General features: G+C 46.9%; 1 protein-coding gene across 1 annotated transcript; it reads right to left on the bottom strand.

Moving 5' to 3' along the window:
• Window positions 1–6,790: 6,790 nt before the first annotated feature.
• On the bottom strand, window positions 6,791–10,448 carry LOC308665705 (kunitz-type serine protease inhibitor 4-like). Its single transcript, XM_081323861.1, has 4 exons — window positions 10,201–10,448; window positions 9,595–9,756; window positions 8,354–8,515; window positions 6,791–6,942 (listed from the first exon to the last, which is right to left on the bottom strand). Exons 1-4 carry the CDS (start codon window positions 10,283–10,285, stop codon window positions 6,893–6,895), a joined length of 459 nt encoding a protein of 152 aa, XP_081179987.1. The 5' UTR covers window positions 10,286–10,448; the 3' UTR covers window positions 6,791–6,892.
• Window positions 10,449–15,103: the final 4,655 nt, after the last annotated feature.

The raw sequence follows: 15,103 nt of genomic DNA, 5'->3' as shown, positions 1-15,103 counted from the left end.
GCAAAGGACATTTTGTGTGGACAGCTATACAGATTAATGTTTAAAACAGACAAATATCTCCATGCAGGAGAAGCCCTCTGTGAGGTGTTCTCACGAGTGAATCGTTAAAGGTGCTTCCAAGCAAAGGCATCACGCAGAGATGCAATCATATTAGCTTTATTCATGATAGATCAAAGAGAAATAAATACTTGGCATGAAAGCATTCATGCCTGCATGTGAGAGAGAAATAAAATAAAAGAAAACAAGCTAGCATTACATGACTGAACTAGAGGTTAGGAGTAGAGGTAGAACTGGAGAATAGAAGTAGAACTAGAACTAGAACAAAGAGCAGCCCCTCGTGCAGAGGTATTTATGGGGGGTCTTGGTCCCTCCCTGACCATAAAACTCTCTCACCAATGGGGCTGTCGGGTCTGAGACCCTTGGCTCATCAGTGGAAGCAAAGAAGCCTCTTTGCCTCCATCTGATGACCCTTTTGGGGAACTGCCAATGGCTGGCACTAATCATCTAACAATTCCCCTTCTTTCCAGCCAATGACAGGGACCAGTGAATGTATGTGAAGGGTGAGCAGGTGTCATAGACATGCATAAAAACATTCAGAAGGCCAAACACAAACGCTTACACAGAAGGTTGTGCCGGTCAATGGGAACAGGTTTGGTGAACAGATCAGCTATCTGGTCAGCTGTGTTACAGTGCTCAACATGTATAAAACCCTCTTTCGCAAGCTGCCTGACATTTTTATAGCGTATGTCTATATGGCGAGATCTGGAGCCTACTGCATAAGCCTCCGAGATTGCAATTGCGGCAGTGTTGTCCTCTAGAATTTGGATGGGCAGAGGGGGAGATGCCCAGATGCTTGTTATCAGCTCATTGAACCAAGTCAAATCATTGGCCGTGTCTGACAGGCTGGCAAATTCAGCCTCGGCCGTGGAGCAAGAAATAAATTTTTGCTGCCTAACATGCCAATGTATTGGGCAGCCATTTAGCAATATGAGGAAACCAGAAGTGCTCCGTCTAGTTTTGGTGTCTCCAGCCCAGTCTGCGTCTGAGTAAGCGGAGAGCTGGGCCGTCTTCCCCTTCTCTGGTTCTAGCATAAGGAGAGCATCAGCTGTGCCCTTTAGGTATCTAAGCACCCTTTTAACAGCAGTCCAGTGGAATTCCTTTGGGTGTTCCACGTGCCTGGACAATAGATTCACAGCTAAAGCTATGTCAGGTCTGCTACAATTGCTGATGTATAGCAAGGAGCCAATCACAGATCTGTAAAGCGTGTTAGCTGTGAACTCAGGACCGTCCTTATGGGTGTGGTTGTAAAAGTCGCTTTGCATTGGGCTATGCGTAGGATTAGATTCTGTCATTTTGCATTTGGCCAGTAATTCCTCTATCTTTTCTTTTTGAGATAGAGCGAACCCCCCTTTAGTGGCCAAAATATGCACACCCAAGTACTTGTCAACCCGCCCCAAAGACTTCAGAGTAAACATTTCTTCCAGGGCCTTGGCAAATTCATCACACCTTTCCTTGTTAGGCCCTACATATAATAGGTCGTCCACATAAACTAGCACCCGTTCTGTGGTTCCCTTGGAATTGCGTGTGAAAACACATTGATCTGCATGAGATTCTGAGAAACCAACTCGTTCTAAACTCTTTCTAAGACAGTCATACCATAATTTCCCTGACTGCTTAAGACCATATAACCCTTTGTGAAGCAACCATGTATTTCCCCCTTCTTGCTGGTAGCCAGGAGGAGCCTTCACGTAGATCTGCCGGTCCAAGTTGGCGTGGAGGTAAGCCGTCTGGATGTCAAATTGGAAGACTTCTTCTCCCAGAGCGGCTGCAGTCACGAGGGCGGCCTTGACGCTCTCTGCCCGGACGGTTGGAGAGTAAGTCTCCGAGTAGTCTTCCATATAACGCTGAGCGAAGCCCTGGGCTACCAAACGGGCCTTATATAGGTAGAGGCCATTGGCAAGTGGTTTGGCTTTGTAAACCCACCTTGTGCCAATGACTTTCCTCTCCTTTGGAGGTTGCTGGGGGGTAAAGACTTTGAGTTTCTTTAAGCTCTGCATCTCCTTCTCCATCGCGAGCTGCCATTTCTCCTGCTCTTCGATGGGCAGCTCCTGGATGTCAGAGAAGGATTTTGGGGTGACCACAACGCTGTTGACAGACGCGATGTGGCCAATGTCAATTCTCTTTGGCGGGACCCCTTTGTTGGACCGCTTTGACCTCCTTACCTTCTGCCATTCACCGCTCTTTTCTTCCGCGGGTCTCTGAGGTGTCGCTGGTGGTGAAGACGGCGTGTCTTCCTCCATGGGACTGGACGCATCTTCGTCTTGTTCCTCACTTTCGTCGGTGGCAGGGTATGTGGTCGTCTCAGGTGATGTCGTGGTCGGTGTGCCTCTGCTGGATCGGTTGGCATATGGGCTCAGATCATTTGAGTGGATCTGGGTCCAATTGGAATCCTCTTCGAAAGAGGCAGATTGGGAAGTCACAGGCCTGCCCCCTTCTCCCAGGAAACGATAGGCCTTGGAGCCAGGAGCATAGCCCAAGAACCTTAGTCTCTGGGAAACAGATCTCCCCTTCTTCCGCAGCTGCTTGGGGATGTGCACCCATGCATAGGAACCAAACACACGCAAATGTGCCAGATTTGGTTTCCTACCGTGAACCAGGAAATATGGGGTCTGGTTCACAACACTGCTCCAGGTGCGGTTTAAGGTGTAATTGGCATAATGGACCGCCTCTCCCCAGTATGATTCTGCGACATCTGCGTCTGCAATCAGACTACGCATCATGGTTTGCAGGATTCCATTCCTTTTCTCAGCTACACCATTTTGCGAAGGCGTGAATGGTGCAGTTAGAAAATGGCGGATGCCCTTACGCCTTACCCAGTCCTGGAACTTCTGAGACATGAACTCAGCCCCGCGATCGCTCTGCAATTGTGCGATCTTGGTCTTGTACTGGGTCTCTACGAAGTTGTACAGTGACTTTATGGCGTCAAAGGCTTCAGATTTTTCTGTGAGGGTATACACGTGCCCGTATCGTGAAAAATCATCAACGGCAGTGAAAAAAATACTTTTTCTTTCCTAGGGATGGTGTAAAAGGCCCAACTAGGTCAACATGTACTAGTTGGTACGGGTATTGAGTCTTGCGTAATGACACCTTTGAGGTCGGGGCAGCCTTCCTCTTTGTTTTCTTGCAAATGGCACAGTCCAGAAATACGTCACAGTCCTTGAGCTGGACTCCCTCAGCAAATTCTCCCATCTTTTTAAATACAGGGAAGCTTGCATGTCCTAGCCTTCTGTGCATGAGGTGGACGCACTTATTGTGAATCGGCTTCCCCATTGACACCCTCTTGGCTCTAGTTGCTTTGAGTGGTGCTGTAGGTGCCTGCTGAGATTCAGGCTCCTTGCCCACACTGCCCTTGGAAAACCTTGGGGCAGGCTGTGGTGGCTTGGGAGAAAAATATGGTAAGCCGTTTATGATTGTAATATTTCCAATGACCCTCTGGTCCCTGGTGACATGACCTCCCCCCTTGCGAAATAAAACTTCCACTTTGTCATCGTCACACAATTTGGTAATGCTTAATAGGTTGTTGGCTATGGAGGGAGCGTGCAAGACACCTTCAACTTTCCCAAGACCAGGTACAGAAACAAACCCCTCCCCAACAATTAAAGCAGTATCACCATTTGCCACTTTGACAGATGAGTTAATTTTCTTTAACCTTTTAAAACCTTGACTCATATTAGTAATGTGAGAAGAAGCTCCAGAGTCCAGTAACCATAAGTCAGTGGAGCTATCAGCCTTTGTTGTGGGGGTGAGGGAACAAGTATGCAGAGAATTTCCCTTGCCCCTGCCACGCCCCCTTCCTTGCCCCTTGCCTCTTACTTGATTGGGACCACGTTTAGGGGCTTGATGTTGATGGGGGCAGTCTTTCTTGAGGTGCTCCTCAGAGCCACAGATGAAACACTTAAGCAGAGCATTAATTTGCTCTGAGTTGTGGCGCCCCTTTCTGGCTTGCTGAGTGGTGACTCTGGCGTATTCTCCGGCATCTCTTCTCCTTCTATCTTCCTCGATGAGTCTTCCTGTGAGGTAGGACAGATTTATGTTTTCCCTCTTGACCGCTTCGAGTGAAACAATGAAATTGCTCCAACTCCTGTCTAGGGAAGCGAAAATGATCGCAACCATGCTCACATCATTTACAGGAAAGTTTCTGGATATTAATTCTGACCTGAGTGCCTTTAATTTTGCAAGATGTTCAGGCATGCTGGCACCAAACCTCAGTCTGGTTGTATAAAGCTCAGTTGTAAGTCTGGTGATGGAACCAATGGTATCGCTGTTAAATAAATTGTATAATAGGCGCCACACTTCATCAGCTCTGAGCCCCGCTGGTATGCTGGAGAACAGGTTATTATCCAGGGAACTGAGCAGGGTCGAGTAAGCCTGCAAATGTCGCCACTCTTCTTGACATCCCCATAGGGGAGGGGGTGGTTTCTGGACCATTTGTAGAGTCCCATTCTTTAAGAGATATAGCTGTATATCTTTACTCCAACTGCTATAATTTTCTCCTCCCAGTTGTAGCCTTTTAAAATCATTTGGAAGATTTGCAGCCGGAATATAGTCCTTATCAGACCCACTTTCAAAAATTTTTGAAATGTCCATTGACATAAATGGGAAAGGGAAAGGCGTTTCCACAGTGAAAGGGGTCCCTCTAGTGGTCGAGGAGGGAATCCTTTCTTGACTATTTAGTAACTCCAGATGGGCGTGCCCGGAAACCATGTGATCCGTGGGAGGGCGTTGTTCAGGATTTCTCCCTTCTTCCCATGAGGCATTGGGGGGGGCGGAGCCCAGATTTGCCAGCTCGGAGTTGCTGCAATGAATCCTCCCGAGAATTGCAACAACATGGATTTTCATCATTGCCTGTTTTGCCCTGAGCTGCCCATTGCTGGTCCTGAAGACCTGGAGAGAAGGTGGGAGGCCGCGGGGGTTGATTGTTGGGAGGCTGCAGGCTGGATTTCCCCTGGCAGTTGGGCCCTGGGGAGAGGATGGGAGGCCTTGGGGGGGTGTGGGCACCCCTGACGTCTGCTTGGCCCCCAGGGCCGTAGTCAGGACTTGGATGGCCGTTTTAATTGCATTTGTATTTGTATTAGTATCGGCTGGGCAGATCTCATCGCCATCATAGGGCTTTAGGCTTTGTGGTGGGGAGAACTCAGGAATTTGCATGCTGTCTTGGTCGGATGCCAGGAATTGCATGTCATTTCTGCTGTATGCCAGGGACTGCTGGCTTTCCAGGCTTAAAAAGTCTTTGTTAGACCGTGTGGGGTTACAGGGGGCTGCCATCTTGTTTCCTGTGCCAGACCACGTGGGCGGAGCCATCTTGTTTCCGCTTGCCCCAGGAAGCTGTAGCTCACAGCTGGGCGGGGGGGGTTCGCGCCAAAAGCCCTGGGGTCCCGGGGTCACTAAGGGTGGCGGGCGCCATATTTGGAGGCCTCGGGGCCGCTAGGGAAAGACTCACCGCGTGTTCGGAGGCTTCCTGCGCGGTTTCCTGGGCTGCCTCCCCCTTCTCCTGCATTGCAAAGATCTCTTTAAGCAGCTCTTCACGTTCCTGTGCAGTCAGCTTACTCACGCAGTGTTTGGTTTCAGCCAGGTCCGTCTCTGCAGCATCTGAGCAGCCTTGGGCAGTCTGCAAACCTTCTATGCTCTCCTCTGTGGCGTTCAGTTGTAGAGAGACATGTGAACGGGTCCTAGACGCTCTGCTGGATCCTCTGACGGGATGAAGGCCATTTGTGCTCTCATCTGCAGCTGAGGTTGCATCAGGGGCTGTTGATCTTGATTGAAGACTTCTGGTCACAATCTGGGATCTCCGGCCATCCATTTCAGTTTCAAATCTAGGCATCTTACTGTTATCTGCAAGCTTGGAAGCTTTCCTTTAAACCATCCTCTCTGCTACCAACTTGTGAGGTGTTCTCACGAGTGAATCGTTAAAGGTGCTTCCAAGCAAAGGCATCACGCAGAGATGCAATCATATTAGCTTTATTCATGATAGATCAAAGAGAAATAAATACTTGGCATGAAAGCATTCATGCCTGCATGTGAGAGAGAAATAAAATAAAAGAAAACAAGCTAGCATTACATGACTGAACTAGAGGTTAGGAGTAGAGGTAGAACTGGAGAATAGAAGTAGAACTAGAACTAGAACAAAGAGCAGCCCCTCGTGCAGAGGTATTTATGGGGGGTCTTGGTCCCTCCCTGACCATAAAACTCTCTCACCAATGGGGCTGTCGGGTCTGAGACCCTTGGCTCATCAGTGGAAGCAAAGAAGCCTCTTTGCCTCCATCTGATGACCCTTTTGGGGAACTGCCAATGGCTGGCACTAATCATCTAACACCCTCATGTAGCAAATATTTTTCCCTAAGATTCTGTTTTGTTTTGCAGCTTTCTTCCTCCTGCTTCTCTCTCCCCCCCCCTGTTCTGCTTAATTTAAATAAAGGCAAAAAACTTTCTCTGATGTGCCTCATGGCCTCCAGCCAGACCATCCGTGTGGAGCCATCGCAGGATGGCAGAGGCTCTGTGCCCACCCCAGACTTACTCTGGAGTAAGCCCTTCCTGGGGACTGAGCTCCTGTCCATCCGACAGGGATTTCTGGCTACGAGAGAGGCGCTTCCCCTGCGGATCCCCCCCCGGAAAGCCACGTTGGGGAACGGTGCTCCTCTTCCCCTGACATGGGGGGAGGGACAGGGGTCAATGTGGGGAGGGAAAACCCCCAAAGGGGCAGAAGGAGACACCAGAGACTAAGACAGGAAGCTGGAACCAAAGCTTTATTGCAGAGAAGAAGGGATGAGCCCAGGGTGGGTTTTTGGGGGGGAGGGTCTCTGGGGTGGTCCAGGACAGAAGAAGGCTCTTTGGCTCAAGTTGGAACACTAGATCCAATTCGGGTGGGTCTCCTCGTGGGTGAAGCTGTAAAAACAAACAAACATTCAGACGTGAGGTTTCCGCCCATGATTCCCTCCAGGGCTTCCCCCTGCCTCATCTTTCAGCCACGGAGACCCAGGCCTGAAGTCAGGGGGAATGTCCTGATTGGGAGAGAAGGGAAGCAATGGGGCAGCCTCCCCACGGGAGTTATGGGGCTCCAACACCGGGGCTTTCAAGCAAAGGTGGGACGGGGTCTCTCCAGGATGCTCTGAGGATTTCTTCAATGGAAGGAGGATGGAGTAAAAGACCTACTGTGTCATTCCCCCATCCTCTCTTTCCAGGAAACTTCAAAGCCACCACTTGGGCACGTTCACAGGAGCTTCCTAACTCTGTCAGGGAGCATTTTCCTTTTTTTCTTTCCTTTTTTTCTGTTTTGCTTCATTAAATTAATGTGAGCTTATCTTTGGTGCCCCTGGTGAAGCTATGGTGGACCTTCTGGTCACCTGAGCATGGACCAGTTGTGCTGCCACCAAGTGGCTGTTTCGGAGAAATTACAATGTGGGCAGTCAGACCCCCCTACCCTATGATGTATTTCCTCTTCCCTCCCCTTTCTGGGATGGACTTCCTCCTCCTTTGTCCCTAGAGAATCTCCTCCTCCATTAACCAGAAAACATGTGACAACAGCAGACATGTGCAGACGCTGGGAGTATTACCATTTTCTGACCTTGGAGATACCTTGGAAATGTCTTCGAAATGCTGTACAAATATCATATTAATGCACCCCACCTACTGTATTCGACTCTACATGCAATAAAGGTATTTCTATATGATAAAGGTGTTTTCCACGAGTTCAACTATCTGGAGAGAGCTGTTAACGTTAATGACTTCTGCTTATATAGACCATAGAAGTCTTAACAAGAGATTAATTACAGTACAATGGCTTGGATCCAGAATACCAGTTCTGGTCTGCCCAGATGATGAGCTGGACCAAAGTGGACAAGAGGTTCTGTCCCAGCCTCTCCTCCTCCTGGAAGTCCTCCTTGCCTGGGACCTTCTGGCATCCTGACCAGACTGGCAGGAGGACCATCTTCTCCAACACAACAACCCAGCAGCAGCTGAACTGGTGGAGGGCATTCTCTCAAAGGAGGTTCAAGAGGAGAAGAGGTCAAGAGAAAGAGGGAGGGGGATGTAGAGGATCAGTCTCATGGCTTCCAGAGAACGGGGGTGGGGTACCTATCAGAAGAAAAGTCCCCACCTCACCACACCAAGCTCTGCTTCAGCATCAGGGTATACCTTCTCAACCTTTGATAGACCAGAGGAGAGCCTGGAGATGCAACAGCCTGAGAGACCCCAGAGAAACCTGCAGGTGCCCAGACCATGTCTAGGCCGAGGAGATACCACACAGCCATTCCTCTGGACTGAGCAAACTACACAAGTGACAATGTGTGACACCTACCAAACTTCTTATGGACGGCATCCTTGCACTCAGTCAGGCATCCGTAACGGCAACATTTCTTCTCCCCAGGACATTTCCAGTCATTTTCACAATTCTTGCGACAAGTAATCTTGTCTTGCTGGCCCTGTTGTTGAGGGCCCCGGGGACACAATCCAGGTTTTTCTGCAAAACAGAAGATCCCAAGGCTGAGAGACTCTCCTGGAATTGGAATCCCAGAACAAGGAAGATCCTATCTCTGGAGCTTTCAGGAGCCAAAACATCTCCACACATCCAGATGAGACACTGCCAGATCCCACCTCCCCACCTCCTTCCCCACAAAGCAGAGCCATTCCCTGCTGGGTCGACCTCTCAGGACCCTGGGGGGGGTCCCCTAGAACTGGGCTCCCCTCTCTTGCCCCGGATGCTGGGGGTGGACATGGACAAGCCCACCAAAGAGGAAGGAGGAATTCTGGGGAATGGGAGGCAGAGATTTCTCTGCTGGTCCTGCACACTCCCTCAGCCCCCTCCCCAAATAACACAGAGAGGGTAAGACAGCGCCCTCCCCCAAGAGGGGGACGGACAACCAGAGAGGTCTTCTTTCCTTGGACCTCCTGGAAGTTGCCTGACGTTCTTTGGCTAAATGGGGAGGTCGAAGTCCTGAGCTGGCTGCCTCAGCACAGGCACCTGGGCTCCCTCAGAATTGGGCCCTTGGTGGTTCATGGACTGGGCAGGATGGAGCCCTCATGCCAACATCCACATAATCAGGACACACAGCCCAGCAGAAAATAATTCCCCAATCAAGCAAATGTCAAGAAGGAAACCCCACCCCCACCAAGACTTGCAGGGAAAGCTGAAGTATCTAAACAGGGCAGCAAAGCCCAAACTCTACTGCAGTGATGATGTTCCCTGGCTGGGTCATGAAACGTCTGCAAGAAAATGACGAAGCTCAGAGAGCACCAAGGACCGCACAGTTCTCCTCCTCCTCCTCCTCCTCCTCCTCCTCCTCCTCCTCCTCCTCTCTGCAAACCCACTCCCTTTTAGCGCTGATGATGTTCCCTAGTTGGGTCATAAAACAGTCTGCAAAACCCCCCCACCAAGCTTACACAGTGCCAGAAATTCCACAATTCAAACATAAGTGACAAAGATTCCATTCTACTGATTCAATCCTAGCCTGCTGTAAGAATCGGGATATTACATTAAGCCATCCTAGGCTTAATTTTAGGTGACAGCAGCAGTCAGCCCACAACTCCTTCCCTACTTACCAACACAGGTGTAGCGACATTGATCCCTGGTCTTAAAATTGTTGGCATTGCCGGGACATCTACCAAATGAAAATTCTTTACATTTGTTTGAAGCCGAGTCGTAGTAGAAGCGAGGCGTATGGGCTTTACATATTCCAGGATCAGCAGGAAGATGACAAATCTCTGCAAGAAAAGGAAAGGTGTGTTTGTGTGTGTTATTTGATTAGCTAGCACAAAAGTCTTTAAGGCACTTCCCCAATCTGGTGCCCTCCTAGCATGCTCAGTCTGCACATGGTCAAGAGCCATCTGGGATGTTTTAATTTGGTTTACTGGGTTGGACCAGATGGCTGAATGATGGATCCTGTTCCTTAAACTCCGGATTCTGCTGTTGCATTGAGTAAAGATAGGTCAGCCTTCCCCTGAAAATGCAATTCTCTTTTTTGGGGGGCCCTCCGATTTCTGTCTCCTATTTGGCTGACACCCAACCACCATCTCAAGAAGCTTCCCAGAAGAGGCACCACCAAGCCAGAGGTTCTAGACCAGAGTCCCTTCCTGGGGCAGAATTCGGCCCTCTGATCACGTCAGCCCCTCCCAGCAAAGGGTTTCAAGATCATTCTGGAAACTCACTTGGACGGTCCCGACCGGAGATGGGGGTCAGCTCTGCCCAGAGGGTGAGGAGTCCCACCAGCAGCAGAAGACCTCCAGAAGACATGATGAAGCCGTCTGCCCCACACCCGGGCTGCTCGCTCTATTTATTCTCCCCACTGGGAATTTCACCCCTGCAGTTCCAGGAAGCAGGATGAGGTAATACAGTGAGAATCTGAATTCTTTCCTCTTTCACAAGATGGTTGGACAAGAGAAGGGGAATCCCAAAAGTTGGATTGGCTGATTACTTTGACGAAAGCTAGGTAAGATGTTATCCCATCTTCCTGAAAGTGATTGTTTTGACATTCCCTTTCTATACATATACATATACATATACATATACATATACATATACATATACATATACATATACATATACATATACATATACATATACATATACATATACATATACATATACATATACATATACATATACATATACATATACATATACATATACATATACATATACATATACATATACATATACATATACATATACATATACATATACACCTATTACTATTGGTACTACTACCCTTGCTTGCCTTTGCCACAGCCGTTCTATTTCTATTTGTAGGTCTTTGTATTTTATTATCTTCTCTAGTTCTTTCTCGTCTATTCTGCTGTCTCCAGGCACTGCCACGTCCACTATCCAGGCTTTTTTGTCTTTCTTATCGACAATTGTTAAGTCTGGGGTGTTATGTTGCAGGTTGTTGTTGTTGTTATAGTTGAAAGTGAAAATCAATCTTGAAACAATTATTATTTGGATGCTGTTTTTAAATGTTTGGTATCGATGATGCTTATTGCTATGCAGTAACTTCTTGGCCTCCTTCTCCTATGTTGCCTAATCAATATCATGTTCCACCTCTCTCTCTTGTGAAATTTAGGAATTGCTTTTGGCTCTTCCAACTGCCAGGTGAGAACTCTAATCCTCCACAGTTAGGACAAGCTGCTGTGTACCAACCCCTCCTATCCATGGACCACTCTTGCTGCACTGATGACGTTACCCAGTATGGCAGTGAAAGGTGAGCAACATGCAAACCAGGTTTTCAGAACACCCAGGATCCGCCAGGAGAGATCGAGGGTGGGGCCGCAAGGGTTTCTCCTGGGTCCTCTGCTCGTCAATGAAGCTCTGAATCCTTGGATGAAGAGGGGGAGTATATTGATCACATGAGAGAGTTAATCCTCTGGAAGAAAGAAATAAAATCCAAAATTACCTCCTTACAAGAAGAAATGGGTGGAAGGTGATGAAAGAGAAATTTCCTGACAGTGAGAACAGTTGATCAGTGGGATGACTTCAGAGGTTGTGGGTGCTCCATTGCTGGAACTTTTTAAGAAGAGACTGGGCAGATAATAATAATAATGATGATAATGATAATGATAATGATAATGATAATGATAATGATAATGATAATAATAATAATAATAATAATAATAATAATAATAATAATAATAATAATAATGACAACGACAACAGCAACAGCAGCAACAACAACAAAGTTGGAAGGGACCTTGGAGGTCATCTAGTCCAAGAGCAACAAAGAGGATCAGGGGACTGGAGGCTGAAACATATAGGGAACGGTTGCTGGAATTGCGTATGTCGAGTTTAATGAAGAGAAGTACTGGGTGTGACAGGATAGCAGTGTTCCAATATCTCAGGGGCTGCCCCAAAGAAGAGGGAGTCAAGCTCTTCTCCAAAGCCCCTGAAGGCAGGACAAGAAGCAACGGATGGAAACTCATCCAGGAGAGAAGCAACCTAGAACTAAGGAGAAACTTCCTGACAGTGAGAACATTTAATCTCTGGAATGATTTGCCTCCAGAAGCTGTGAATGCTCCAACACGAAGTTTTTAAGAAGAGATTATAGGGTTTCCTGTCTGAGTAGGGGGGTTGAACTAGAACACCTCCAAGATCTCTTTCAACTCTGTTGTTGTTGTTGTTCTTGTTCTTGTTCTTGTTCTTCTTGTTGTTGTTATTACCTGCTCAGGCAGGAAACCCTATACCATTTCATACAAATGGCTGTCCAGTCTCTTTTTTAAAACTTCCAGTGTTAGAGCATTCTGAAGAAAAGCCGTTCCACTGGTTAATGGTTCTCCCTGTCAGGAAATTTCTCCTTAGTTCCAAGTTTCTTCTCTCCTTGGTTAGTTTCCATCCGTTGCTTCTTGTCCTGCCTTCAGGCACTTTGGAGAATAGCTTGACTCCCTCTTCTTTGGGGCAGCCCCTGAGATATTGGAACGCTGCTATCATGTCACCCCTTGTTCTTCTCTTCATTAAACGAGACATACCCAATTCCAGCAACCGTTCTCTATAAGTTTTAGCCTCCAGTCCCCTGATCATCTTTGTTGCTCTTCTCTGCACTCTTTCCAGAGTCTCAAAGTCTTTTTTACATCATGGTGACCAAAACTGGATGCAGTATTCCAAGTGTGGCCTTACCAAGCCATTGTAAAGTGGTATTAACACTTCACATGATCCTGATTCTATCCCTCTGTTAATGCAGCCTAGCACTGTGTTGACATTTTTGGCAGCTGCAGTACACTGCTGCCTCATATTGAAGTGATTGTCCACTAGGACTCCAAGATCCCTCTCACAGTTGTTACTATTGACCAAGGTACCCCCTATACTATACCTATGCATTTGGTTTTTCCTGCCTAAGTGTAGAACCTTAGTTTTTTCACCATTGAATTTGATTTGTTTAGATAGCACCCAATGTTCAAATGTCATAGTTCCGACAAACAGAGATGAATAAAGCAGAACTCTAAGGCTTGGAAATCCCTCAAAGAACATCTTTATTAGTTACAAAGTATCGGCACAGTCAAAAGTGAAACCAAGACTGAACACACAAGTAACAATTGCCCAATTACAAAGTTAAATGTCCCACCCACAAAACTATGCAAGCAACTATTCCCGAATATACTCATTTGGTGGGCTTTTTATGCAATGCCCAGTCTCTGGTCCTGGAAGCAGTAGATGACCTTTGTTCCCATGGGATAAAAGATTATTTTGACTAATGAAGCACCTGGGCAAACCCTCAAGTTGAAAGATAAACCTTTTCGCCAACAGAGAATGATCTGTCAAGATCATCTTGCATCTTAAGCCTATCTTCTGAAGTGTTGGCTATTCCTACCAGCTTGGTGTGATCTGCAAATTTGTCCAGAATGGTATAGGGTCTCCTGCTTGAGCAGGAGGTTGGACTAGAAGATCTCCAAGGTCCCTTCCAACTCTGATGTTTTCCAAGGAGGAGGTGAGAAGCCTCCAACTCTTGTTGGCTGGAAGGGATCTTTGCCACAGCTGCAAACACAGCTGCAAGAGGAGGTTGTGTGACCACAGCCGGGGTGGTTCAGACTATTGCTGGAGGACACCTATCAGCAGAGGAACAAAGCTTTCATTTGCCTTGGTCATGTAGGGAAGGCATTGCTGAGACAGACCACTGAGGGGGGAGTGTGGGGGTAGATTTCCTGAGCATCTGAGCACAAACAGAAACTGTGAGAGGGACCTTGGACTCCTAGTGGACAGTCACTTGACTATGAGCCAGCAATGTGCAGCAGCAGCCAAAAAAAAAGTAATACAATCCTGGGTTGTATAAATAGATGCATAGAATCGAGATCACATGAAGTATTAGTACCACTTTATAAAACCCTAGTGAGACCACACCTGGAATACTGCAGCCAATGGCTGTAGGAGTTGGGTCTGGCTAGTTTAAAGAAAAAAAGAAATAGGGGAGACATGATAGCAGTATTCCAGTATTTGAGGGGCTGCTGCAAACAAGAGAGGGTCATGTTATTATTCAAAGCACCAGAAGGTAGAACAAGAAACAATGGTTGGAAACTGAACAAAGAGAGAAGCAACCTGGAATTAAGGAGAAAGTTCTTAACAGTGAGGACAATTAACCAGTGGAACAGCCTGCCTCCAGACGTTGTGGGTGCTTCATCATAGGAGGTTTTTAAGAAGACACTAGACAGTCACTTGTTTGAAATGTATAGGTTCTCCTACTTGAGCAGGGGGCTGGACTAGAAGACCTCCAAGGTCCCTTCCAATTCTATTCTATTCTATTCTATTCTATTCTATTCTATTCTATTCTATTCTATTCTATTCTATTCTATTCTATTCTATTCTATTCTATTCTATTCTATTCTATTCTATTCTATTCTATTCTATTCTATTCTATTCTATTCTATTCTATTCTGTTCTATCCATCTTATCCCTCTCTCTATCCATCCATCCATCTCTCTCTCTGTCTATTTGTCTATCTATTTGTCTATCTATCTTTCTATCTATCTATCTATCTATCTATCTATCTATCTATCTATCTATCTATCTATCATCTATCCATCCATCCATCCATCCATTCCTCCCTCCCTCCCTCCCTCCCTCCCTCCCTCCCTCCATCCATCCATCCATCCATCCATCCATCCATCCATCCATCCATCCATCCATCTATCTATCTATCTATCTATCTATCTATCTATCTATCCATCCACTTTATCCCTCTCTCCATCCATCCATCCATCTCTCTCTGTGTGTCTGTCTATCTATCTATCTATCTATCTATCTATCTATCTATCTATCTATCTATCTATCTATCTATCTATCTATCTATCTATCCATCCATCCATCTACCTTATCTCTCTATATATATATCCATCCCTCTCTCTTTGCATCCATCCATATCTATCTATCTATCTATCTATCTATCTATCTATCTATCTATCTATCTATCTATCTGTCTGTCTGTCTGTCTGTCTGTCTGTCTGTCTGTCTGTCTGTCTGTCTGTCTGTCCGTCCCTCCATCCATCCATCCATCCATCCATGCATCCATCCATCCATCCATCCATCCATCCACCTACCTGTCTAGTAAAGACTCATTCCCCACAGCTTCTCCTT

The sequence above is a fragment of the Vipera berus genome (assembly GCF_964194415.1).
Source record: "Vipera berus genome assembly, chromosome: 3".
Lineage (NCBI taxonomy): Eukaryota > Metazoa > Chordata > Lepidosauria > Squamata > Viperidae > Vipera > Vipera berus.
Note: the sequence above shows the minus strand (reverse complement) of the source record. Positions and strands in the feature narration are given on the sequence as shown.